This window comes from Halichoerus grypus, chromosome 15 (assembly GCF_964656455.1).
Source record: "Halichoerus grypus chromosome 15, mHalGry1.hap1.1, whole genome shotgun sequence".
NCBI classification, from domain to species: Eukaryota; Metazoa; Chordata; class Mammalia; order Carnivora; family Phocidae; genus Halichoerus; species Halichoerus grypus.
Genome location: NC_135726.1, coordinates 13982589 through 14007176, shown reverse-complemented (window position 1 = coordinate 14007176; position 24588 = coordinate 13982589). Strand labels below are relative to the sequence as shown.

Here is a 24588-nt window from a genome sequence, read left to right as displayed (position 1 = left end):
AGATGAAGGTAAAGTTGGTGTAGTTTTGAAACTGTTAAATAATTACAGAAGTCGCTCTCTTGATAATTAAGGCACTGAGACTGAGGATGCATTTGAAGAGTTTCGGTAAAGCCATGTCATGGAAAGTGAGTTTCCAGAGAGCAATGCACCTAAGTTAACACACGACTACAGATAACATGTGATTTTAAACATGCCTTTGTAGAACAAGTTAACTAGACATTTGACTGTTTCACCTATATCCTTAGAAATGACATAGTCAAGTTTGCCCCCAAATAACTATCTTTAAATCTCCTCATTGAGGAAGGAGGGCATTGCCTTATCTGGGGAGTTGCCTTATATATATGTATGTATGGGCCTTTGAAAAAAAATTTTTTTTTTCAATTTTTAAGTAATCTCTATATCCAATGTGGGGCTCAAACTCACAACCCTGAGATCAAGAGTTGCATGTTCCTCTGACTAAGCCAGCCAGGTGCCCCCCAAGGTCCTTTGAAAATTTTGTGTCACTTTGTTTTACACGTGTTCCTATTAAATTTTGTGTAAATGGGTCTAATTATTTGATTCTGAGAATATTTTTATAGTAGAGTTTATCATATTTAAATGTATTTTAATAACTGATGTCATTTCTTGCCTTCTTCGATGCTTTTGGGTTCTAATCCTTTCTTGCTACTTTCTTCTGTCCTTTGTTGGAATTTTACTCTTCCGTACTCTTGTTTAATTGTTTGCCTTCAAGGAGTTGTTCTTTTTGAAAACACATTCCTGCACCTGTGTTTCTCTGATGGTTGGACTCAGGAGTGAAACAGTCTCTTTTGAAGCCCCCTCATCTGGTTAAAGGAATATAGCACATGTTAGCTTTTCCTTCCCCACCCTCCCTCCATAGATTTTGTTAGTATGGTCTGTGGGTTTTATTCAGGTTATTGTTATATTGGTTTGTTTTTAATAGATTTTATTTATTTACTTATTTATTTGAGAGAGAGTGGAGGGAGGGGCAGAGGGAGAGGAAAAGGGAGAGAATCTCAAGCAGACTCCCCATGCTGAGTACGGAGTCTGACGTGGGGCTCGATCTCACAACCCTGAGATTATGACCTGAGCCGAAACCAAGAGTTGGACACTTAACCAACTGAGCCACCCAAACGCCCTTGTTTTTTTATATGTAACTTAAGAATACCTTTAAAAAAAACTTTTGTCAAAGCCATATTTCCAACAATTTAGAACGTATATCTGTTTTAACTGGTTTCACATTTAGCACCAATCATTTTTATGCCATAACTTTACCCTTCTTGAGCTCTCAAGTTTGTATAGTCTCTAATCCAGTTGTTTTTACAAGAAAGATCCATTGGTGGAAATATTTTGGGAACTCAAGGATACTCAAAATGTCTTTCTTGTCCCTTCCCAATAGGCCATGTTTTAGCAGCATGTACAAGTTAAAAACATAGGGTCAGCTGCTGTAACAGAAGTCAGAATGGAAGCTTGAACAAATGGAATTTCCTTTCTCTTCCACATCACAGTGTAAGTAAGCAGACCAGGGCTGTTAAGTGGGCTCTACAGCTTAGGAGACCCAAGCTCTTCCTGCCTTGTTCTGCTGTCATCACCTTGTGACTTGCATCTCATGGTCTATAAAAGCTGCATTAGCTCCCCGCCTCCGTGTTCCCATTCTATCAACTGGGAAGGGGAGAAGGGAAAATGGGAAGCCTGATCCTTTCCTTTAAGGGCACAGCCTGGAAATTGCACCAGTTCCTCCTCGTATCCCGCTGGCCAGGACCTGATCACATGGCCTTACTGCTGCCAGCAAGGAAGGCTGGGAAATGTAGTCCTTTAGTGGGGCTACCATGTTTCCTTCGAAGGAAGGAAGACCCAGCGGGGGAAGTAAGCAGTAGTCTCTGCAATACAAGGAACATTATTTCCTTTGTCACTCTCGCCCTCAAGACTCTGCAGACGCCGTTTTCTTGCTTTTTGGCATTTATGGTTACCGTGGAAAAGACTATCGTTAGACTTTTTTTTTTAATAGGTAGCCTTTTTTCCTCTATCAGATTGTAAAATTTTTTAATCCTTGTAATATGGAAATTTTCTTAGCAGGTATCCAGGTCACTTTTCACTGATTTTGCCTAGAACGTGATGTTATATATACACATTTTTCTATTCTCTTTTACGTATTTATCACTTATATTTCATCAGTTCTCATTTTATCCTTAAGAAATACCAGTTATCCAGGGCACCTCGGTGGCACCCTCTGCCCCTCCTGGCCCCTGCTTGCACATAGGCTGTCTCTCCAAAAAAATAAAGAGAAAAAAGAAAGACATGGCAACTAATCAGAAGAACATCTCAGAACTCTGTCCTCCCCCAGCAGTAGTGGTTAGAATGATTCTGCTGCTAAACATACATATCAGTCCTATCAACAGCAGAGAGACTGTTACAAGAAGAGATAAAGCAGGCTTGCTATAACCAGATAAATTGTAATGGGTCTAGAGCACATGCCTTGAAAGAAGTCAGCCTAAGTTAATAGCAAATAGCCATGTGTGTTAACACTGATAATGCCTTCAGATCATGGTTTTCTTACTGGAAAATGTGGAAAGGGAATGAAAGCAATAACCGTGATCTGCTAAAATGTTGTCAATGATTATTTTCTAAAAGTATCAGACTACAGGGACTCCTGGCTCAGTCTGTTAAGCGTCCAACTCTTGGTTTCGGCTCAGGTCATGATCTTGGGCTCCTGGGATTGAGCTGAGTGGGGAATCAGCTTCCCCTCTCCCTTTGCCCCTCCCCCCAATCGCACACTCTTTGTGTGTGTCTCTCTCAAATAAATGAATAAATCTTAAAAAGGGCGGGGGGCACCTGGGTGGCTCAGTCAGTTAAGCTCCTGCCTTCTGCTCAGGTCATGATCTCAGAGTCCTGGGATCTAGCCCCGCATTAGGCTCCCTGCTCAGTGGGAAGTCTACTTTTCCCTCTCCCTCTACCCATCACCTACGCTCATGCTCTCTCTCTCATTCGCTCTACTCTCTCTCTCAAATGAATAAAGAAATTAAAAAAAAAAAATTCTTTAAAAGTATCAGATTATGGCCATACCACCTTGAATGCATCCGATCTCATCTAAAACTGTCAGAAATATGCTCTGATTTATTAATAGGGAGCTTCTCCTTTTGGTAAAATTATGAGGCAAATACTTCCACAGTATTTATGTACTGGCAACTTTACGATTGATCTGATTTAAATATTTTTATACTGAGGGCCTTTGAAGAGTAAGCAGAGATTAGACATGAGTGATTTGTGACAATTCAGCTCTGGAATCCTAGCTTGTCTACAGAATTATCATCAGGGGGAAATGGTCACTTTAGTTTCCTATATGAAATGATTCACATTGTTTTTTGCCAAGAATAAGACGTCCTCAAATAAATTTCTATCCTAGACTTTTACTTGAACTTAGTCTGCTTTCTTCTTTCCGTGGCAGCTACTCATCCTGCAGCCTCCTGTCACCACCCTGCTCACGCTGATCTTGTAAGTACGTCCCTTGACAGCACACATCTGGGATTAGTAATCTCTGTCATTCCTGGTGGGTCCCGCCAGAACGCCATTCTGGCTCACTGAGTGCCCCGGATATAGTGTTCTCATAAGGAAAGGAAAGTACTTAAATGCAGGAAAGAACCAGGTTGAATGGATATTTTACTAACGACCTTTTTTTTTATTTTATTTTATGATGTTATGTTAGTCACTATACATTACATCATTAGTTTTTGATGTAGTGTTCCATGATTCATTGTTTGCATATAACACCCAGTGCTCCATGCAATACGTGCCCTCCTTAATACCCATCACCGGGCTAACCCATCCCCCCACCCCCCTCCCCTCTAGAACCCTCAGTTTGTTTCTCAGAGTCCATAGTCGTAACGACATTTTTAAAGCCGACTCTGGCTTTCATGTTGTTACAATTATCATTTGTTGGTTGTTTATTCCCTGCTTCATTCCAAAAAGGACTTGTGATATCTTACAGAAGTACATGCAATACGATAAAATTCAAATTCCTTTTAAAAAAGGGGGGAAAAAAGGGCGCTGGTTGTCTCAGTCAGTTAAATGTCTGCCTTCGGCTCAGGTCATGATCCCAGGGACCTGGGATCGAGTCCCGCATCGGGCTTCCTGCTCAGCCGGGAGCCTACTTCTTCCTCTCCCTCTGCCTGCCGCTTCCTCTGCTTGTGCTCTCTCTCTCTGACAAATAAATAAATAAAATCTTTTTAAAAATAAATAAGTAATAAAGCAAAAAATAATAAAAAAGGAAAAATACCTGAGTGGAAGGAAAATCAAAGTAGAAACTGCATAATGTATAAAATTTCAAATTCAAGACATTTCTCTGCCTTCTTGCCTCTGTGTCCTACGTAGAAACCTTTCCCTGGATGTCTAAAGACAGATTTATTTACATTTACTGGACCCACTGCAAAAAATAAGCGTTTCTAGTTAGAGAGAACAGGGATGAGGTCAGAATCCCTTAAATCAGTGTTTTCCAAGTGATATTCTACAGAAGAGTAACCAGCATTGCTTAAAACGGTTCCAGAAGGAAAGAAAACAAAGGTTTTTGACTGTAGGACTTCTCAGAGCCAAACCTAACCACTTCCCACCAGCTTCATCGTTATCACACCGTGATCTAAGCCACCATCATCTCCCAGGCAAACTTTGCATCTGCCTCCTGCTTATCTCCCTGCTTCTGCCCTTGGCCCATTGCTGTCAGTTCTCAACACAGCAGTCAGAGGAGTGATCCTTTACAACACAAGTCAGCTCCTGCTGTGGCTCCTCAAAGCCCCCAAGGTCTTCCCATCTCGTTCAAGGTAAAATGACTCTCTTCTCCTTTGCCTGACATATGAATGCTCTCCCCAGTCCCATCCCTCATTCCCACCCCCACCCCCAGGATCTTTCTGATCTCCCCAACGTCCCAGTTCTGCTCATCTGGCCTCCTGTTCTTCCTCAGGCAAACCCATCAGGCTGTGACCTCAGGGCCTTTGCACTTCTCAGATGCCCATCTCTAATATATTGTCAGAACTTTCTCCCTTTATTTCAACTCTCAGCAAAAATGCTGTCTCATACATCTGAGCACCGTACCTGAAACACACCCTTTCCTTTCATCTGCTTACTCTTATTGTTTTTCTTCATGGCACTGATTTAATACATAGTATAATTTGCCTCCATTACGAAAATGAAGGCTCCATGAGGGCAAGAACTTGGCTTATTTTGTTCATTGCTGTATCCTTAGTTCCCCAGGACATGGCTTAGCATGTGGTAGATGTTTAATTATAATTTATTGAATGGTTGATGATAAATACACTAATGTAAATTGTGAATCTTTTTTATTTAAATTCAGTTATTTAACATATAGTGTATTTTTTAGTTTCAGAGGTAGAATTTAGTGACTTATCAGTTGCATATAACACACAGTGCCCATTGCATCAAGTGCCCTCTTTTTTTTTTTTTTTGTAAATTGTGAATCTTAAGGAGGGTAATATGCCACATTTTCAAAACTGTTTGAGCACTGGATCTTTTTGAGAGAAATGGCCATTAATATCTCATGGGACATGGGAGAGCCAGAATAATTTTGGAAACACTGCCTTAATTTTCACATGGTAAAATCTGATTCGGCCTCTTCCTTTACGTACCTTTCAGTCCAAGACCCTTCGTCTTCCCATCAGCCCATTTCCTTCAACACTACCCAAAGCCACACGGCAGGTCCTGGCAGTGACCTCGGCGCCTACCAGCCAGCATCTTCCTGGTACCCCAGCGCTCACCGGGCCTGCGCCTGAAACGCAGTCTGGGCAAGCTCTGGTAGTGGTGACCTCAAGCCCCGAAGAGGATTCCCAGGCGGAGGTCTTCACCACTCACCTACAAACATCACTTCAGGATGCATCCGATCAGGTAAATACAGAAAACCGAGGTCACCCTGGGGACCTTTGTGACCCTGCGAAAGTACTTCTATTCTTTCCTTCTATTTTGGTGATGCTTCAAGAATAGCCATGTAAGGAAGGGGCCCAGTTCACCCTCTGCCTCTGAGCAGAACTCTCCCGCAGGATGCCTGACACACGAGCAAGTGCCCCAGTGAAAAGCAAGCACTGAGCGAGTCCATGGAAATAGTCCACAATGGGTTCCATACTCACTTCAGGATTTTCATGTCTTGTTTTTATTTAATGCTCTTATATTTAGTGCTTCAGATGGGGAGGAAGTTTTGTCCACCTGCCCCAATTTTCCAGCAGTGGCACACCCTTCTGGACTGTTCTTCCTACTCAGCATCCCAGTTCCCCTATCCCCTTTGTTCCCTTTTCCCCCACAAACTTCAAAAAAAAGCAAAGCCACTTTGATCGTGTTGACTGAAGAAAATCATCCTGCTTCTCCCTATATATATATTATTTTTTAGAACAAGCCCTACTTACATGTAATCTAACATTTCTTTGCTAAAAGATAATCCTGTTTATGTTGGATCTGCTTCCAGCGTGAATTGGAACTAGATGTTCACTCTTGTTTCAGTTAGCACTGTGTTCTCCTGGCAGAAAAACTCATCTCCAGTAGCTTAAACACAGAGTGCTTTGTTTTCCTTAAATAGAGAGAAGTCTGAAGTGTAGAATACCCAAAAAGGCCTACAGATAAATTATTAGAAACATTAAGAGAATTTATCAGTGTTGCTGAATACCAGATCAATATACTAAAGCTAATTGTACTTTTACATATCAGTTAGAAAATTAGATTTTTTTTTAAAGAGAATAGCAGGGGCTCCTGGGTGGCTCCATCAGCTAAGTGTCTGACTCTTGATTTTGGCCATGCACTCAGTGAGGAGCCGGTTTGGGATTCCCCCTCTCCCCTTCCCCCCCCCCCCCCGCCCCATCTTGCACAGGGTCTCTTTCTTAAAAAAAAAAAAAAAGGTATAGCAAGTACCTAGGAGTAAATCTAACCAAAGATGGGCACAACTTGTATGGAGACAACTATAAAGCTTTATTAAGAGCCATTAAAGAAAGGTGAAGAAAATGGTGAGATCTACCATGGTTCAGCCCAGCTCTGAAACATCAAATAAGCCATCAGTGTCCTTTTTGGCTATAGCTAGAATGGCATTAAATACGACCTGACCTCCCCTGGAAAACATGCAGTTGGGTGGCACCTGGATCTCACTCATACCTTTATTCCTGCTTATTTACACCTTGGTCCCAAAATATGAAACCAAAACTGGGTGGTCCTCAATTCTAAGATCATTCTGTAACTGATCTAACCTCCTGCAAACCCTATGAATTACAAATAACCCTATTCAATGGTATGGCCCACAAGGGCTGGATCATGACTAACTTTATGCTCTAACTCCTGAACCCAGCTGCACACAGTAGGCATTTAATAAAGATTTACTGAATACTGACTGAATTAAGCTGCAGTGGGTTGTTCTCTAAGAAATGGCACCACGTAGCTGGTGTAAACAGAGATTATCTCAGGGCAGGACTTCCGGTTCAAAAGCAGTAGCCTCTTAAAAGTTTTGGGACCACATCCAGAGTTGTGGGTTTGTTTTCTCAGAAACTACCATATTCAGGTACTTCCCTCTCGAACATGAACTCTTGAATCAAGGGACATAAACCAGTGGGAAACCTGAGGAGATAAGCATACTCCTGAATAGAAAAGTTTGTTTTTGTTGTTGTGATTTCCAGGTGTTTCCCTCACTTTTGATCATGGCCATGAGATTTAAACCTCTCTCATAGATCTTATTTCCGGACCCATCTGTCCCTGTATCAATCATTGTATGACCGTGGTACCTATTCTTCTACTCTGTGAAAGAGCGGAAAATTCTATCCGTTTGCAGAAAAGCTTATGAAAGTAGAAACTGTTATGAGGAGCCTGTGATTCATCAAGTTTGTTCTGTCAACTCTTGTTAAAACAATGTCTCAAACTACTAAAGTGCAATCATTTTCTTTAAATAATTTTGGCAAAATCCTTCGTTCCCAACAGGTCGTAGACGAGATAGCAGGGAACTTGAGCAAACCGATTCATGGTTTGCAAACTCACAGCAAACTACAGACAGCTTGTGAGATGCTCCAGAAATGGACAGCCTTTACTCCAGGATTTTCTGAGTCAGCTCAGGTAAGCAGAGGATGATCGGGAGGAAACGAGATAGGAGAAAGGGGGAAGCAAAACAGAGAAAAAGTGTATAAAACAGAAAATACAAAATCTGGAGATGGTGCCCTGTGCAGAATTTAGCCTTATGAACCACTTTATGAGACCCAATAGAATATTTAGCCAGTGTAACTGTACCTTTGACTCTGAAGATTGCAAATAAATTAATCAGTAATGACTTTCTGAGATATGCTGTGTTTCTTTTCTTTTGTTCATTTATCAGGTTACTGCCTTTCTGATATATTTGTTAGACATCACGGGAGACAGAAATAGATCCACTCCTTGCCCAAGATAGAGCAGTTCAGCTCTGAAACAGACATCGGCCTTCAGTGCCCCATGATATTCGCATTTGTGGCTACAACAACTGTTCTCCGTGCCTGTCTCTACTCCCTACACCTAAGTAAATTAAGGGACTAGGATTCGTGAGAATTTTCATTTTTTCTTTTCCATGCTCTGTAATTTTCAGATATTCTGCAATAAGCCTATAAATGTAATCTGTGCCATTTTATTTGGGCTTCTTTTTTTTTTGAGAGAGAGAAAGAGAACACATGTGCGGGCAGGCGGGTGGGGGGGCAGAGGGAGAGAGAGAGAACCTTAAGCAGGCTCCATGCCCAGCGCTGAGCCCTGACATGGGAGCTCATTCTTAGGACCCTGAGACCATGACCTGAGCCAAAATCAAGAGTCAGATGCTTAACCGACTGAGCCTCCCAGGTGCCCCTATTTGGACTTCTTAATTACGGAAATAATGCATGATTGTTATTAAAAAATCTGAACAAAAGCATATAAACTTATAAAGCAAAAGCCCTCACCATCTTTGTCCTTCTAGCTAATCCCATTCTCTAGATGTAGTGGCTATTATCAGATTATTATTAATTTGTCACGCATAGCCTGCCAGACTTTTTTCTATGCACAGACAAGTTTGTCGATTTAACAAAAGTGGAGTTAAAGTATACACATTTTTCAGCCCGTTGATTTTTTTTTTTTTTTTTACTTAATGCTGTGTCATGGATATCTTTTTGTGTCAGTACACATAAATGAACCAATAATTCTTCATGTGCATTTGGACATTTTTCACTTGTCTACTCTCGGAAATAACATACCCATGAACATCCATGTCCCTACGTCACTAAGTACTTATGCGACTATTTCTGTGGAATAGAGTGCCAGAGATAGAAGTGAGGGGCTTTTGCATTTTCTTTTTTTTTTTTTTTTTTTAAGATTTTATTTATTTATTTGACAGAGAGAGAGATAGCGAGAGCAGGAACACAAGCAGGGGAAGTGGGAGAGGGAGAAGCAGGCTTCCCGCAGATCAGGGAGCCGATGCGGGGCTCGATCCCAGGACCCTGGGATCATGGCCTGAGCCGAAGGCAGCTACTTAATGACTGAGCTCCCCAGGCGCCCCAGGGGCTTTTGCATTTTCAATAGATGACAAAATAGTCTTTCAAGAGGTACTGTTTGGGGACACCTGGGTGGCTCAGTTGGGCATCTAACTCTTGATTTTGGCTCAGGTCATGATCTTGGGATCATGGGATCAAGCCAGCATGGAGCCTGCTTTGGATTCTCTCTCTCTCTCTCCCCCTCTGCCTCACCCCACCATGTGTGTCTCTCTCTCTCTCTCAAATAAATAAACAGGCACTGTTTTACATCCCCACCAACCATTGCCCCCCACTCTCCCAATTTCAAAGGCAAGAAAATAAAGAAAAGGAGGAGGGAACATGTTATTGATTACTAAGGAGGTTGAACATCATAATATATTTTGATTGACCATGTGTATTTCTCCTCTCCATTGCTTTTTCATGTCCTTTGTCCATTTTCCCCCCAATGGGTTGTTTGTCATTTTTCTTATGTGTTTGTAAGAGAGCTTTATTATTGATGTTGACCTTTTGTTATATGTGTTGCAAATATTTTGTGCTCATGTCTTATTTTTAATTTTGTCTATTGGATCTTTTTTATGCAGAAGTTTTTAGTAAGTGTTACTTTGAAACAAAAACATTTCAAAACCAAAATAGTTGTACCTATAGTGGATATTCTGTCAATTTGCTTAACCTTCTTACTTGTTTTGCATGAGAACAGTCTCCCAAAAGGAGAATTGGGGTTTTCTGTTTCATTTAGAATTTTTCTTGTTCTCTATGTTAAGTCAATCTTGAAGGCTTTTGAGGCCTGAGTTTCAAGGGATAGTATACTCAGTGTTCCAGCCAGCACTGCTCTTTTCCTTTTTTTAGTTTAGTTTTGTGAATTAGCTATTTGATAGTTACCACTCCAGGAGGGTTCTGTCGGTTCCTTGGAATAACATGAAATACAAATCCTCCCTATAGGTCATAGCTAACATATTTTCATTTCCTGCCAAGTTGTAATAGTGCTTTTTATAAAAATGTGTTTGAAATGCATAAAGAACCTTGAACTCCTGATAAGAAGAACACAAATAAATTTAAAACAGGCAGAAACAGCTCAGGAGTGTGTGTTTGCTTCCTAAAACTCCAGGTCAGTGTCCTCAGTCCCCTTGTTGACCTGAATGAGCAGTTACCTGAGAGGGCACTGGAGATCAACAGCAGTCTGAGCTTCGAAAACCCCGTGACCGTCTGCTTCGTTCACTCCCTCGTCAATGCCATGGAAGCTGGTGAAGCCAGTCTACAAAGATCCAAGCATGACATTGAGCAGGTAGGTGCAGGAGATGCTGATGTTGATTTCATTTTAGAAACTTTTTAATCTTGGGAAGCCTGGGTGGTTCAGTTGGTTGAGCATCCAACTCTAGATTTTGGCTCAGGTTGTGATCTCAGGGTCGTGAGATCGAGTCCATTGTCGGGCTCTGTGCTGGGTGGGGAGTCTGCTTGAGACTCTCCCTCTCCCTCTGCCCCTCTCTCTCTCCCTCTCTTAAAAAAAAGTAGGTCCAGGACAGCTTATATCATGGGACAAAGAAATATGTCCTTGGGTGGCCCTCTTAGTTGATACAAAGGATGGTGAGTCTTTAGCCAGACTGGAAGTACTTTCTGTGGGTCCTTTCCAAAGAATGTCACCTTTCCTTATGTCACCATCAAGATCTTTGTCCCCTGTCTAACCCCTCCAAAACCATTATCCACTGAGGTTGCTCAGGTCACGTGGTGTTTCCTTCTAAATGTAGGTAGAAAATATGCTGGAAATAGCCTTGCTGGCCCTTGGGAAGATCCAGGAAGTGTTTCTACAGCAGAACCAGTTTTCTGAGTCTTTAGTGACTTTGACCTCTTCTGTTGCTACTCTGATGCTGAACAGATAACAGGAGGAGTGGGGAGAGGTTCATTTTAGGTTTTGGATCTTTAGAAAATACACAGAAATTGATTTCCCTTTAATTTCTCTTTCCTTAGCCAAAACATGTCAACCTAGCCTCTGAGTTCCTACACTCTCTGGTCCCCAGCACCTGTGAGGTTAGGCTTTCCATCAGCCTCAGCTTTGCAAGAGCTCTTGAACAGACACCCTGGAGTTAATGTCCAAGTGAGTGTAAAATTGATTCTGATCCAAATGGAAATGGGATTGATGGCTGCAGGCATTTGAATGCACCACGAAGGGGATGCACCATGAAATGTAAGCTCACCAGACCAAACAAGAGAAGCCTGGGTGCCCTGGATTTCTGTTTTACGATGTCAGGAATGGAGGCCTCTTAAAAATGATCCATGGTAGAGGTTGGGAGCATTAAACAGACTTCTGGATTTGACAGTTTCTGTGTTATGGTTTGAATTGTTCTCAACACTTCACCAATGTATCAATTTAGCCATATCAGTATACTGTATTTCAGTATATTGTATTTCTTACCCAACAAACAGAAGTAAGTTTGGTGCCTTATCCTGGAGAGCAGAATTCTCAACTTCCTGGTAATCATGAATCCTCCAGGTATGAAGATGTAAAAAAAAATAATAATTCTGAGGGTCCCAAGTAAATGACTCATCTTTAATTAATTCTTTCCCATATGATGTTCTAATGAGAAATATTATTTCATTTGAGATATTAGCAAGGGGAAAAATCCCAACATTTACTTTAATTTTTTTTATCTGACAACTTATTACCTATCAGGGTGTTATTTCTAAAGATTTCAGCAATGGATGAAACTGAGTTTTCTTGTCTCTAGGTAACAGGACTAGCTTTCAATCCCTTCAGGGATTTTGATGACAAGAACATTGTTGGAAGCATCGGAAGTGTGTTGCTAAGCTCTAATCATAAATTGTTCCAAGTTGATGATTTAATGGAAGATATTGAGGTATGACTTGATTATTAGGGAATGAAATAGAAGGGAATAGGAATTCTTGGAGAACAGGATGGAAGAAAGTCATTTTAGATTCGCGGCAGTGCCATTATTTGATTATTCACATCTTCACTTGGGAACTTCTGCATGGAGATTACCTTACCTTTAGGGGAAGGTGTTTTAGGTTGGAGGTTGTATATTGTCCCCTAACCCCTGGCTCTGTGTTACCTATTAAAGCTCAGAGAGGAAGACTTAGGAAGTTACATTCCATTAGCACTAGAAAGGAGACTGAAAGACATCAATGGATGAACCATTTTGAACTTGAAGATTAATTAACTGTCTCCTTCTAGATCATACTGTGGAGAAATGTTAGCATGGAAATCCATCCTACCAGCCTCAATGTGAGCTCAGATCATTTTATTATCATAGTGAACATCACTTCCCTAGAGAAATCCCTGATCCTGTGCATACAACCTGAAAGTCCCCTTTTAATGACACTCTATCTGGGGTTCCAGTATCAGCCTAACCACACCCACTTCGACTTGAACATCACCCTTCCAAAGAATCAGGTGTGGCAAAAAGGTAAAGCCCCAAACAGAAACTTACTTTGAAATGCATTTTCTTCTTCTTTTTTTTTTTTTTTACGCTTTATTTCGAGGTAACTGTAGGTTCTCATGCAATTGTGAAAAATAAAACAGATCTCATACATTTCATCCAGTTTATCCTAATGGTGACATCTTGCATAACTCTAGCACAATATCCTAACTGGGAAATGACACTGATACCATATGTTGACCTCATTTGGATTCACCATGCAACCATGCACTCGTGTATGTGTGTTTATTAGTTCTATGTAGTTTTATCACATGTATAATTTTTTTTAAGATTTTATTTATTTATTTGACAGAGAGAGACACAGCCAGAGAGGGAACACAAGCAGGGGAGTGGGAGAGGGAGAAGCAGGCTTCCCGCTGAGCAAGAAGCCCCATGCAGGGCTCGATCCCAGGACCCTGGGCGCATGACCTGAGCCGAAGGCAGACGCTTAACAACTGAGCCACCCAGGCACCCCTCACATGTATAATTTATACATGACCGTGAAATGCATTTTTTAAAAAGATAAATTGTTGAATGGATCAAGATTTATATGTGATAAAGCAAATTTAGTAGAATTTTTTTTGTTTAAGTTTTACTCATTTAAGTAATCTTCACACCCCATGTGGGGCTCGAACTCATGACCCTGAGATCAAGAGTCGCATGCTCTTCTGACTGAGCCAGCCAGGTGCTCCAAGTTTAATAAAATGTTAATTATAGAATCTATTCAGTGATTATCTGTGTGTTCACTGTATAATAGTCAACTTTGTGTATGGTTGAAAATTTCCATAATGTTGAGAAGTAAAATTCCAGCACAGTGGGTTATATCTATATTTCAAACTTTATGTCTAATCTTAGATTTGGATAAGGACAGAGATGTCTCAGTAAGCCTTGGTGTAATACCAGACGGACTACATTGTAGCTTAGAATAGCTAAGAATTCCTGTGATACATAAACAGGGCCTAGATATACTTGACCAAAAAACATAGTCACTGGATATCAACTTTAAAAGTAGTACTGGGGGGTGGGGGTGGGTAAAGGGGTGATGGACATTAAGGAGGGCGTGTGATGTAATGAGTACTGGGTGTTATATAAGACTGATGCATCACTGAACTCTACCTCTGAAACTAATAATACATTATATGTTAATTGAATTTAAATAAAAAAATAAAATTATTCTAAAACTAACAACAAAAATAAATAAATGTAGTACTGGGAATTCTTCAGAGCTACCCTTTGCATCTAAAAAAAATGGGGTGGGGGGAGTCATTGGAATGGATAAATCATGTTATAGTCTCCTATTATGGTCTGCCTGGGTTGAACGAGCTGCTTCTGGCTCTCGTGTAGGCCTCACTAACACAGGAATGGTCGCTTTTTAGGCTCTTCTTGTTCTTAGAGCACCTGCGGCAGCATCTCTCACTATGGGGCTACCAACAGGCTCTCTCCCGATTCAGAGCATTCACTCCCATTTTCCTTGCCAGTCTTGCCAGTATCATGTCAGTTGGAGCTGGAAGGGATCTTAGACATCCTCTGGTCCAGAGTCCTTGTTTGAAAGTGAGAAAACTAGGGAGATTGTGGAACTTTCCTTAGCCCTTCCCAGCCACCTGGTGACAGAGCTGGGCCTGGAATCAGGGCTCTTTCCTGGAACCGCTCTGTTCCCATCCTTGCTTCATCTTGGGCTTTTTTTTTTAGCTAGGTCTTGTAGCTACTCATTTTGATGGGTGACGATTTCATTTTTCTAAAACTCATAATACATTCTGATTCATTAGACCTAAATCTTCATTTATCAAAAAAATACGATTTCTTATTGGAACAGGAATAATCCAGAGCCCCAGGTTGTATCACTGGTCATTTTCCTTAAAATCATTTGTGGGGCGCCTGCGTGGCTCAGTCAGTTAAGCGTCTGACTCTTGGTTTCAGCTCAGGTCATGATCTCAGGGTCGTGGGATCGAGCCCCGTGTCGGGCTCCACGCTCAGCACAGAGTTTCTCTGCTTGAGCTTCTCTCTTCCTCTCCCTCTGCCCCTCCTGTTCATGTGCGCTCATGCACTCTCTCTCTCTCTCTCTCAAATCTTAAAAAAAAAATAAAGTAAGATCATTTGTAAGTCTAGGCTTAATCATTTCCCCATTTATAAAATAAAATAATGATAATAATAGATCCTTCATAAGGAAGGTTCTCACGGTACTTTTGTCCCATTTGAAAGGCAACTAAGCACTGTTCTTGGTTCTCAGATGAGGAATACACATGGGTGCTGACGCCAGAGAGTCTGCAGTATGGGACCGGCACCTACCACCTAACATCCGCGTTGGACAAGAGCCAGGAGAGTGCCCAGCAGACGCCCACCCTGTTCTCAGTGGTGACGGCCGTCACGCAGTGTTATTTCTGGGACAGCCACAACAACACGTGGAAGAGCAGTGGATGCCACGTAAGAAGCCACGCCACTTCCTCTTTCTCTCCCGCCTGAGCTGGCATGAAACGCAGAGCTTCTTTTACCTCGTTTGGGCGGGCCCAGAAAGAAAATTCATTGGAGGGGAAATAAGTCAGCCTGGGAAAAAGGAGAAGGACCGTGGGTAGCGGGCCAGGAGAGTGCATCTCTTTGGAGCAGGCTTAGGCCTCATGTGTCATTTCTTTCTCAAACATGAGTCCAGGGTGAATCGGACAGTTCCAGATGAAGTAAGCAATATGTAGAAGTTCTGCAAGTATTAAATATGTTGTGGGTAAAAGGAAAACTTCTTGCTCAATGAAAGAGAACTTTTCTAAAAATAAGCTAGCAGAGGCGCCTGGGTGGCTTAGTCGGTTAAGTGTCTGCCTTCGGCTCAGGTTATGATCCCCGTGTCCTGGGATCGAGCCCCACATCAGGCTTCCTGCTCAGTGGGGAGCCTGCTTCTCCCTCTGCCTGCCGCTCCCCCTGCTTGTGCTTGCTTTTTCTCTCTGACAAATAAATAAAAACTTAAAAAATAAGCTAGCAGATTCTTGTACATTCCAGGCCAGGTGGCGACTCTTCACGTTGTTACCTAGTTCCAGGTGTGTGCCCACTTTAAAATGGCTCTCTGCATTTTCACACTGGTGAATGTGTGCGATCCCATCTGATTTAAGTCCTGGTTCAGTTGCACAAAGACTGTGGTGCAAGGTTCTGGAAATCATGAGGCAGTTCGTCAAAGAGCTGAGAGGGGGTCATTCACATGGGAGCAGGGGAAAGAGGATGCTCTGGAAGGACTGACACCATTCATGGCCTCAGCAGTGATTCTGGAAGATCCGGAGCGGTGCCTCTCTAGCAAATCCTCTACCTGGGAGCCTGTTCAGTGGCAGATTCTGTTGCAGTAAATCAGGGGGGGACCTTAGCTCTGCCTTTCTAACAGGCTCCCAGGTGATACCAGTGCTCCCGGACATGGAGACAGCACTCTGAGTAGCAAGACTCACCCAGCAGTGAGCCCGCTGCTCACAAAAGGTACCAGGGGGTTTCCTGCCTCCTGGAAGCCCTGTGCAGCGCTTGGACCCCATGCAAGGAACAGAGCTGCAGAGAGCAGGATGAGAGTTCCTCCCAGGGCAAGAGATAGCCCCGCACCCAGAATTTGACCTTGTGTCATGGAAAGCAGTCAGTCATCCTGACAATATTTTCAGCTTTCCATCTGCACCATCAAACGTGGAATTGGTACCTGCCATTTGATTGCCTGGTGATATTTTTTAAAATATTTTTTATGAAGAAATGTTATAACATATGGAAAGTTATAGGGGATAATATAATAAAAACATTAAACACTGTTCAGCTCTATTACAAAGTTAATATTTGGCTCTATTTAGTTCAGATTTTTTAAAATAATAAAACATTCAGGAATAATCAAAGCCCTTTATGTATCCCCTCCGTCTTTTTTTTGGAAAGATTTAATTTATTTAGAGAGCATGAGCAGGGGGAGGGGCAGGGGGAGACAGAATCTCAAGCAGACTCCCCTCTGAGCATGGAGCCTGACACGGGCCTTGATCTCACGACCCAGAGATCGTGACTTGAGCCGAAATCAAGAGTCAGACCCTTAACCGACTGAGCCACCCAGGCGCCCCTTTAACTTATATTTTTCACTTAGCACTTATGCACGTCGCTATATCCAGCTCCAGCTCATTCCTTTTAACTGCTATAGAGTACCCCCATCAGTATACGGGAGGAGCCCTCTACTTTGTATGTTCTGCTGTTACTGGACTTAGACATATAGGTCGTTTCCGAATTTTTCGTTAAGAACAATGCCGACAGAAATGTTCTTTCTCACGTCCCCCTGCGCGTGTGCAGACTTCCCCTGGGGTCAGTGTTCAGACCTGGAATGGCAGGAGTCGGGCTGCCAGCTTGCCCTCCACGCTGCTTACCCCGGCGTACGCGACCTCCAGCAGTGAATACGCAGCCCAGACACCGTTTTTCCCTCTCTGAATTGCCTGTGTTTGTGTTTTATGTTTGTCCCTTCCTTAGCACTCTGCTCAGTTAGAATCAACGTCTTGATTCTAATTACAGGTTGGGCCACAGAGCACAGTTTTGAGGACACAGTGTCTCTGTAACCGCCTGGCCTACTTTGGCAGCAACTTCTTCACTGTGCCCCGGATGGTGAACATTAAAGACACGATCAAGCTGTTCCTTCGTGTGACCAACAACCCTGTTGGGGTGTCTTTGCTGGTCAGCCTTTTAGGATCCTATATACTCACATGTGTGTGGGCTTGGAGAAAGGATCAAGCAGACATGCAGAAGGTGATAAGACGTTGATTCCAGAAGCTTTTCCATGTGTCTTGAGTGTGTTGAACAAGATGGAAAAATCCCTTGACCAGAAGAGGCTGGTAGTGTGGTACTGGGTGGTGTAGAAATTCAAGGGGTGCTTTTCCCCTTAAATTTCTCTTCAAGTCTCTTGTTTCAGGGCTTAGCAACTTAACGCTTTATCTCCTTTTTTTTTTTCTTTAGTGGAGATTGAACCCTCATGTGATTCGTTTAGGCTAGGAATCATCCGGAACATCTAGAGAATTTAACCAAAATCAAGTGCAAGTTTATCTCACTTTATACATTGGATATGAAAGTTACGTGGAAGTGAAATGGTAATTTCACATAACTGCGATGTATAAGAAACCTACAAGGAATCTCTTTTTTGAACAACAACAACAAAATCCCTTGATGACAGCCTCCTAAGGATTTATTTACTTATTTTAGAGAGCACACGTGCACAGGGGGAGGGACAGAGGGAGAGAGAAACTAAAGCAGACCTGCACTGAGTACAGAGTCTTACTCGGGGCTCAATCTCGTAACCCTCAGATCACGACCTGAGCTGAAACTAAGTGTCAGTTGCTTAACCGACTGAGCCACCCAGGCTCCCTGATGACAGTCTTTTCTTAGCTTCTATTGTATGCTTTCTTATTCATATGTTTTCTTACCCTTGGAAATTCTAGAATACATGCCGTCCATTTCTTTGTTGCCATGGGTGTAGAGTTGCCAGTTTTAGTAAATAAAAACAGGACACCCAGTTAAATTTGAATTTCATATAAATAATGAATGCATTTTTAGTATAAGTGTGCTCCCCAATGATTCATAGTTTATCTGAGATTAACATTTAACTAGGTATCCTCTGTGTTGTACAGTAACCCTCCCTGGGTGGGAGGGAAGTGGAAAGATTTCGAAGCCCAAGACCTGATCAGTGGATTCAGTGACTATTTCATTTTAGAGGCATAAAGCCGGGCCTTCCAGCCCTCACCCCTGTTCTGTTAGGTCAGCTTGTTTACCTACCACCCGCCAGTCACCCTTGCTTTCCATCGAGTTGCCAAAGCTGGAGCCGTGCATCCTCCTGCTTTTTAGGTGAAGATCCTCCTTGGTTCTGCTTTTCCTACAGGTGAAGGTCACTGTCCTGGCCGATAATGACCCCAGCTGTCAGTTTCACTACCTTATTCAGGTCTCCACTGGCTATCGGAGAAAGGCTGCCACAACAGCTAAGGTTCGTGAAATGAATGCTCTTCGCTCCTTGCCTTGTGTCTTCTAGCACACGAGATGCGCTGTGACCTGGTGACGCCCCAGGTCACCGGGAGCACGTTAGGAGCGCGGGTCCTAGTTCCAAACTGTACGTCTGCACTGCCCGCTGTACTTGTGCGGCCCCCCAGAGACTTCATCCCAGTACAGTCCTCTCTGTCTCCCTCTTTCCCCTTAGGGATAAACCCAAAGGATCCTGTTAGAACATCCTGCATTTTATCTTTCCTTGTGGTGTTTTAGATGGTTATACCCTTTATGGATCAGAGGGACGGAGTGAGCCCCATCACCTTTGTGACCCTCAAAAGACAGTCTTTGAGCAGGGGGACTGGACGTCTTCCTCCTCAGCACCCAGTCTTCCCTGGGGGAGCTGCATGGCCTGTGGCTCTGGCATGACAATTTGGGGGCCAGCCCTTCTTGGTAAGTACCTGTGTCAGGTGGCCCTGTCCTTCCTTCCCTGTGGACCCCCCAGTTTGGGGTGAGACCAGCATGCTGCCACAACGCAGAACAATAACACTTTGGGCCAAATCGTAACAAATGACTAGTAGATTTAAATTTCAAAGCATCTACAAAGGGGAAACCCTGGAGAAAAACAGGAAAATTAACAATATGATTTTGTGTGGCTGGTAAAGTGATAGATGATTTTTTCTTTTATTTTCATTTAATGTTGTCATGATTGTAGAGAGCAAATAACAACAATTGACTGCCCAAAGTATTATAAATGAGAAGTATCTCTAGGGCGCCTGGGTGGCTCAGTCATTAAGCATCTGCCTTCGGCTCAGGTCATGATCCCAGGGTCCTAGGATCGAGCCCCGCATCGGGTTCCCTGCTCAGCAGGAAGCCTGCTTCTCCCTCTCCCACTTCCCCTGCTTGTGTTCCCTCTCTCACTTTCTCTGTCAATTAAATAACATCTTTTAAAAAAAGAAAAGGAAGTATCTCTAAACATGAAAAATATCTTTTTTTTTTAAAGATGTTATTTATTTATTTGAGAGAAAGAGTGAGCAAGTGAGAGAGAGAGAACACGAGCAAGGGGAGGAGCAGAAGGAGAGGGAGAAGCAGACTCCCCGCTGATCAGGGAGCCTGATGTGGGACTCGATCCTAAGACCCTGGGATCATGACCTGAGCTGAAAGCAGACGCGCAACCGACCGAGCCACCCAGACGCCCCAAAATATATCTTTTTTTTTTTTTTAAGATTTTTATTTATTTGACAGAGAGAGACACAGCGAGAGAGGGAACACAAGCAGGGAGAGTGGGAGAGGGAGAAGCAGGCTTCCCGCCGAGCAGGGAGCCCAATGCGGGGCTCGATACCAGGACCCTGGGATCACGACCCGAGCCGAAGGCAGATGCTTAACGACTGAGCCACCCAGGCACCCCCCGAAAAATATCTTTAAAGAGTAAATTTAATAAATGACTATTTACTAAATATACTTTGGGTCAAAATTAAGAGCTTCAGAAGAGGGGAAGGGAAGGCAGAATCATGATATGGGACGGGCCCAGGGGGCTTGCGAGGGAAAGGGTCAGTGATGAGCCGGTGAATCTGACATGTGTGAAGTCCACGTGATTCTGTTCTTCCTGTCGCCACACTCAGAACGAGGGGAGGTGCGTGGAGAGAGTCATGATGACATTAACTGAGGATCAAGATGATTGGTTGGGGTTAGGAAAAAAGAATGGAATGGAATCAAAGGTCTAAGGCCCAGGGACTCAGACAAGTCAGTTGCTGAGTGTTCCCCACCTGCAAAGAGTCTGCCGCCTGCCTGAAACCGTTAGCAACACAAGTCTCTCCCTGCCACGCGAGCCCACTAGGCCAGTCAGGTCTAAGCATTTGCTTGCCACTTCCCCTCTGTTCAGGCATCTACAAAGCACTTGTGCACTATCATTCCAGCTTGATTTGTAAAGCTGAGTAATGTGAATGGGCACCTGAAGAGATACGTAACGTTGCTAGTCATCAAGAAATGCAAATTAAAACCACAGTGAGAGCACCGAACATCTAGTCTAGAATGGCTAGAATAAAGTCTGACAAAATCGAGTTTGGGTGAAGTTGGGGGCCACTAGAACTCACGCACCACAGGTGGGCACGCACAACGGTGCAGCCACGTGAACAAACGGTTTGGCAGGGCTCATGAAGTTAAGTAGACATTTACCATATGACCCAGAAATTCCACTCCTAGGTATTCACCCAAGATAAATGAAAACGCATGTCCTTTCCAAGACTTATACACATACGTTCATAGCAGCTTTGTTAATAGTAATCCCAGGGCGCCTGGGTGGCTCAGTTGGTTAAGCGACTGCCTTCGGCTCAGGTCATGATCCTGGAGTCCCGGGATCGAGTCCCGCATCGGGCTCCCTGCTCGGCAGGGAGTCTGCTTCTCCCTCTGACCCTCCCCCCCTCTCATGTACTCGCTCTCTCTCATTCTCTCTCTCTCAAATAAATAAATAAAATCTTTAAAAAAAAAAAAAAAATAGTAATCCCAAACTAGAAACAGCATGAATGTCCATCAGGTGAATGAAGAAACAAATGTTAGCGTGTTCATTCAAAGAAATACTACCCACCAACAAAAACAACAGTCTTCTGATACACACAGTGATGTGGATGAATCTCAGAAACATTATACGGAGTGAAAGAAGCCAGACACAGAAGTATGAATCCACATATATGAAATTCTAAAAAAAGCAAACTAAGAGACAGAAAGCAGATCAGTGGTACCTGGGGCCAGGGTGAGCCTCAGGGGGGCTGACTGGAAAGGGGCACAGGGAACTTTTGGGGGTGATAATTTGATGGTGGTGGTACTTACACAGTGTTTACATTCCTCGAAATGTATTGAACTGTACAGTTTACAGACCCCAACAGGATGAGATGTCATTAATATGAATGTTGAAGACCACTCCCCACCCCCAGGGACGCCCCCTCAGGCCCTGGTGACAGACGACAGAGGCAGATGGGCTCCTTAAAGAGGTGGCAGGGCGCCGGCACATTTGAACAAGGAAAGAAGGGATACATACACACACTGGAGCGTTGCTAAGTGATAGAAGTCTGCCTTCTGGTTTTGATACATGAATTCCCTTAGAGGTTGGGAAGGGAAAAATTGGATCAGCTCTTGTCTCTTTCTTTAGTTCTGGCCTCACAATGAAAAGAATCCATTTACTGACAGCACAAGATTACTTCTTATTACAGCAACAGGTTGTGCCCACCCCCCTAACATACTTATCTTCATTTTACGGTAGGTATGTAAACCAGGTCATTGTCAGTGACATGGCAGGTAAAAGGAAATGGTACTTCATATGCAATTGTTGGCTGGCCGTGGACCTCGGAGAGCACGAGCATGACCGGGTCTTCATGCCAGTCTCAAAGAAAGAACTCTTTTCCTTTAGGTATTGGTGGGAAATGGTGGTGTTCCGCAGGTCTCTGCAGCTCTGTTCGCTTTTTGTTTTGTTTTGTTTTTAATTCTATTTCTCCTCCTCAGATATATTTATCCTGTTTTTAAGCCCAGCCAATATGTTTTATTCTTTCCTTTTGTATCTTATTGCTAGTTCCTCCACATTTGGAGTAGAGCAGGTGCTCAACGTGTGAATTTACCAAACTATCTTGAGTGGAAGCCTGATGCAAACTTTTGTTGAGCAGAAGATTTATCAAAACTCTTAGAAAGCTTAAAAAAACAGTTTTTAATATTAAACTTTCATACAATATAAATTAACCTTATCCTCAGAAACCTTGTGTCCTAAAATCACAAAAGAATCACGTTGCCAGGTCCTTTGACAGCATCTTTATAGAGGTTTTGGATAGTGGCTGAGTTGTTGCTGTGAGCTTGTTGTTGGGCAAACCACATCTTCGTCCAGGACACTGTCAGGATGAAAACTCACATCTGTCCTGTTCTAATTTATCTTCTTAGACACCTGTTCTCCTCCATCGTTGTAGAAAAGCTCACCCAGGATTATCTGTGGCTCTCAGTGCTAACTTGGCATCCCTGGAACCGGTTTACAAGAGTCCAGAGGCTTACTTGCTGCATGACATCGTTTCTGTGCACCATGGTCGTCAACCTTATGTTCTGGAGGAGAAGCAGCACCAGAGCCGAGAGAGATGAGCAAGGTATGGAGGATCCTAACGTGTGGTGTTTGTGGTGTGTAATCCTTTTACTTTAGTGCACCCTCCTTCATTAATTCATTCATTCATTAATTCATTGAGTGAGGCAGCCTTGGGAACACATCGGTCCTATCCTTAGATGTCCTATCCCTAGATAATGTCCATGATGATGTCCTATCTTTAGATAACCATGGTTAAATTGCCAAATAAATACCTAAACCTGGGAGAGGAATGACTGAGATGACTTCAGCTCTTGAGGATGAAGGTTGAGGTAATGCTCTTCTTCCAGTGGGTCCGTTTCCTGTGACCTGGTCCCAACTGATCATCAGCGTCCAAACTGCTGTCCTCCTCTTCCCAGTCAATCTTGTAATTGGGCGCCTCTTCCTGCTGCTCCAGCCACAGGAGCCCCTGCCTCTCTTTCCTCCCAGCCAAGCCTCCTGCCCCTCAGATGCTACTTCTGAGCCTCTGTCTCTCACAAAGGTGGCTGAGGTAAGCTTGGTGTCTAATTTTATAGGTAGATGGCGGGCCCTGCTTCCTCGTGTAGTGAGAAAGGCCAGTAGAGCGGATCCCCTGGAAGGCTCGCGGGCCCTGTTAACCTTGATAGCTTTTCCCTAACTCCCGTCCCCTGGGCCATGATGCATCATGCCCCTCGTCTCTCTTCTTGATGTATTCTGAGGACTGGGTGTGAGTGCAGAAGGGACCACTCTCGAGTTTTCGTTGGTGACGTTTTATCCAACTGTCCCTTCTTTCATTCTGTATTCCCTCATAAAACTAGTTTTGAAGCTACTGTGAGGTGACTTCTTTCTGAAAAAAGAGAAAGAAAATGAAAAATAGAGGTTCTTTCCACTAAGCATTTGCCTCTCCGAGTGAAGAGACGACCTTACCATCTATAACTGCTCCCGGTCCTGGGTGAATGTCAGACTGACTTTCCTCGTCTTGGATCTACATTCAGGAATTAAAGGAAACTGTGGGATTCCTGCTCAGGAGAAACACATACCTACTCTCAGAGCGGGAACAATCTTTATGGATGTCTCACAGCATTGACAAGATGGCACCGCTTTTAGCCAGCCTCATCTGTTCTCACTTGGAGGGTCCCGGCTCTCATCAGCAGGCAGGACCCCATCAGGCAAACGGTAAAGCTCCGCAGGTGTTAGTAACTGATCTGTTATCCGCCTCCCACTCGCTTGCCTGCGTCTTACTCCCTCCTACCTCTCGGCATAACCAACAGGAAGATACAGCCTTCTGCTTGTTTTCATTTTCCTTAAGCTTTCCAGGATAGAGCTGATAGCTTTCGCGACAGTGTATCTGGTGATACAAAATGAAGGATTAAGGAAGAACCCACAAAAATGCCCTCTCGTTCAGACCCCCTCATACTCCATCTGCTTTGCTGGGGGCTCTTGGGACTTGTCATTCTTTTTCTTCTTTGGAATAGGGAGATTAGGTGATTTATGGAATCTTGACTATAGGTTGCACCCCAAGCCCCCCGGGCACTTACTGCAGTTCTGGTGAAAAAAGCCCAATTAGGTTTAAATTTTTATTTGCTTCTAGATCAAAAGCGTTTTTTTTTTATTATTATTCTGGATCAAAGTGTAGAATTTTAGAAATTGTTAGCAGTTC

At 43.2% G+C, this 24588-nt stretch overlaps 1 protein-coding gene across 1 annotated transcript in view; it reads left to right on the top strand.

Moving 5' to 3' along the window:
• PKD1L3 (polycystin 1 like 3, transient receptor potential channel interacting) overlaps positions 1-24588 on the top strand; it is a 59113-nt gene that overhangs the window by 7271 nt on the left and 27254 nt on the right. Inside the window, 17 exon segments of the mRNA XM_078063532.1 lie at positions 3443-3489; positions 5638-5886; positions 7948-8079; positions 10594-10770; positions 11231-11370; positions 11451-11577; positions 12209-12337; positions 12673-12904; positions 15144-15337; positions 17408-17638; positions 18762-18867; positions 19136-19210; positions 19213-19312; positions 22116-22262; positions 22781-22977; positions 23261-23460; positions 23924-24118. Of these exon segments, the coding sequence (XP_077919658.1) occupies positions 3443-3489; positions 5638-5886; positions 7948-8079; positions 10594-10770; positions 11231-11370; positions 11451-11577; positions 12209-12337; positions 12673-12904; positions 15144-15337; positions 17408-17638; positions 18762-18867; positions 19136-19210; positions 19213-19312; positions 22116-22262; positions 22781-22977; positions 23261-23460; positions 23924-24118 (2678 nt within the window).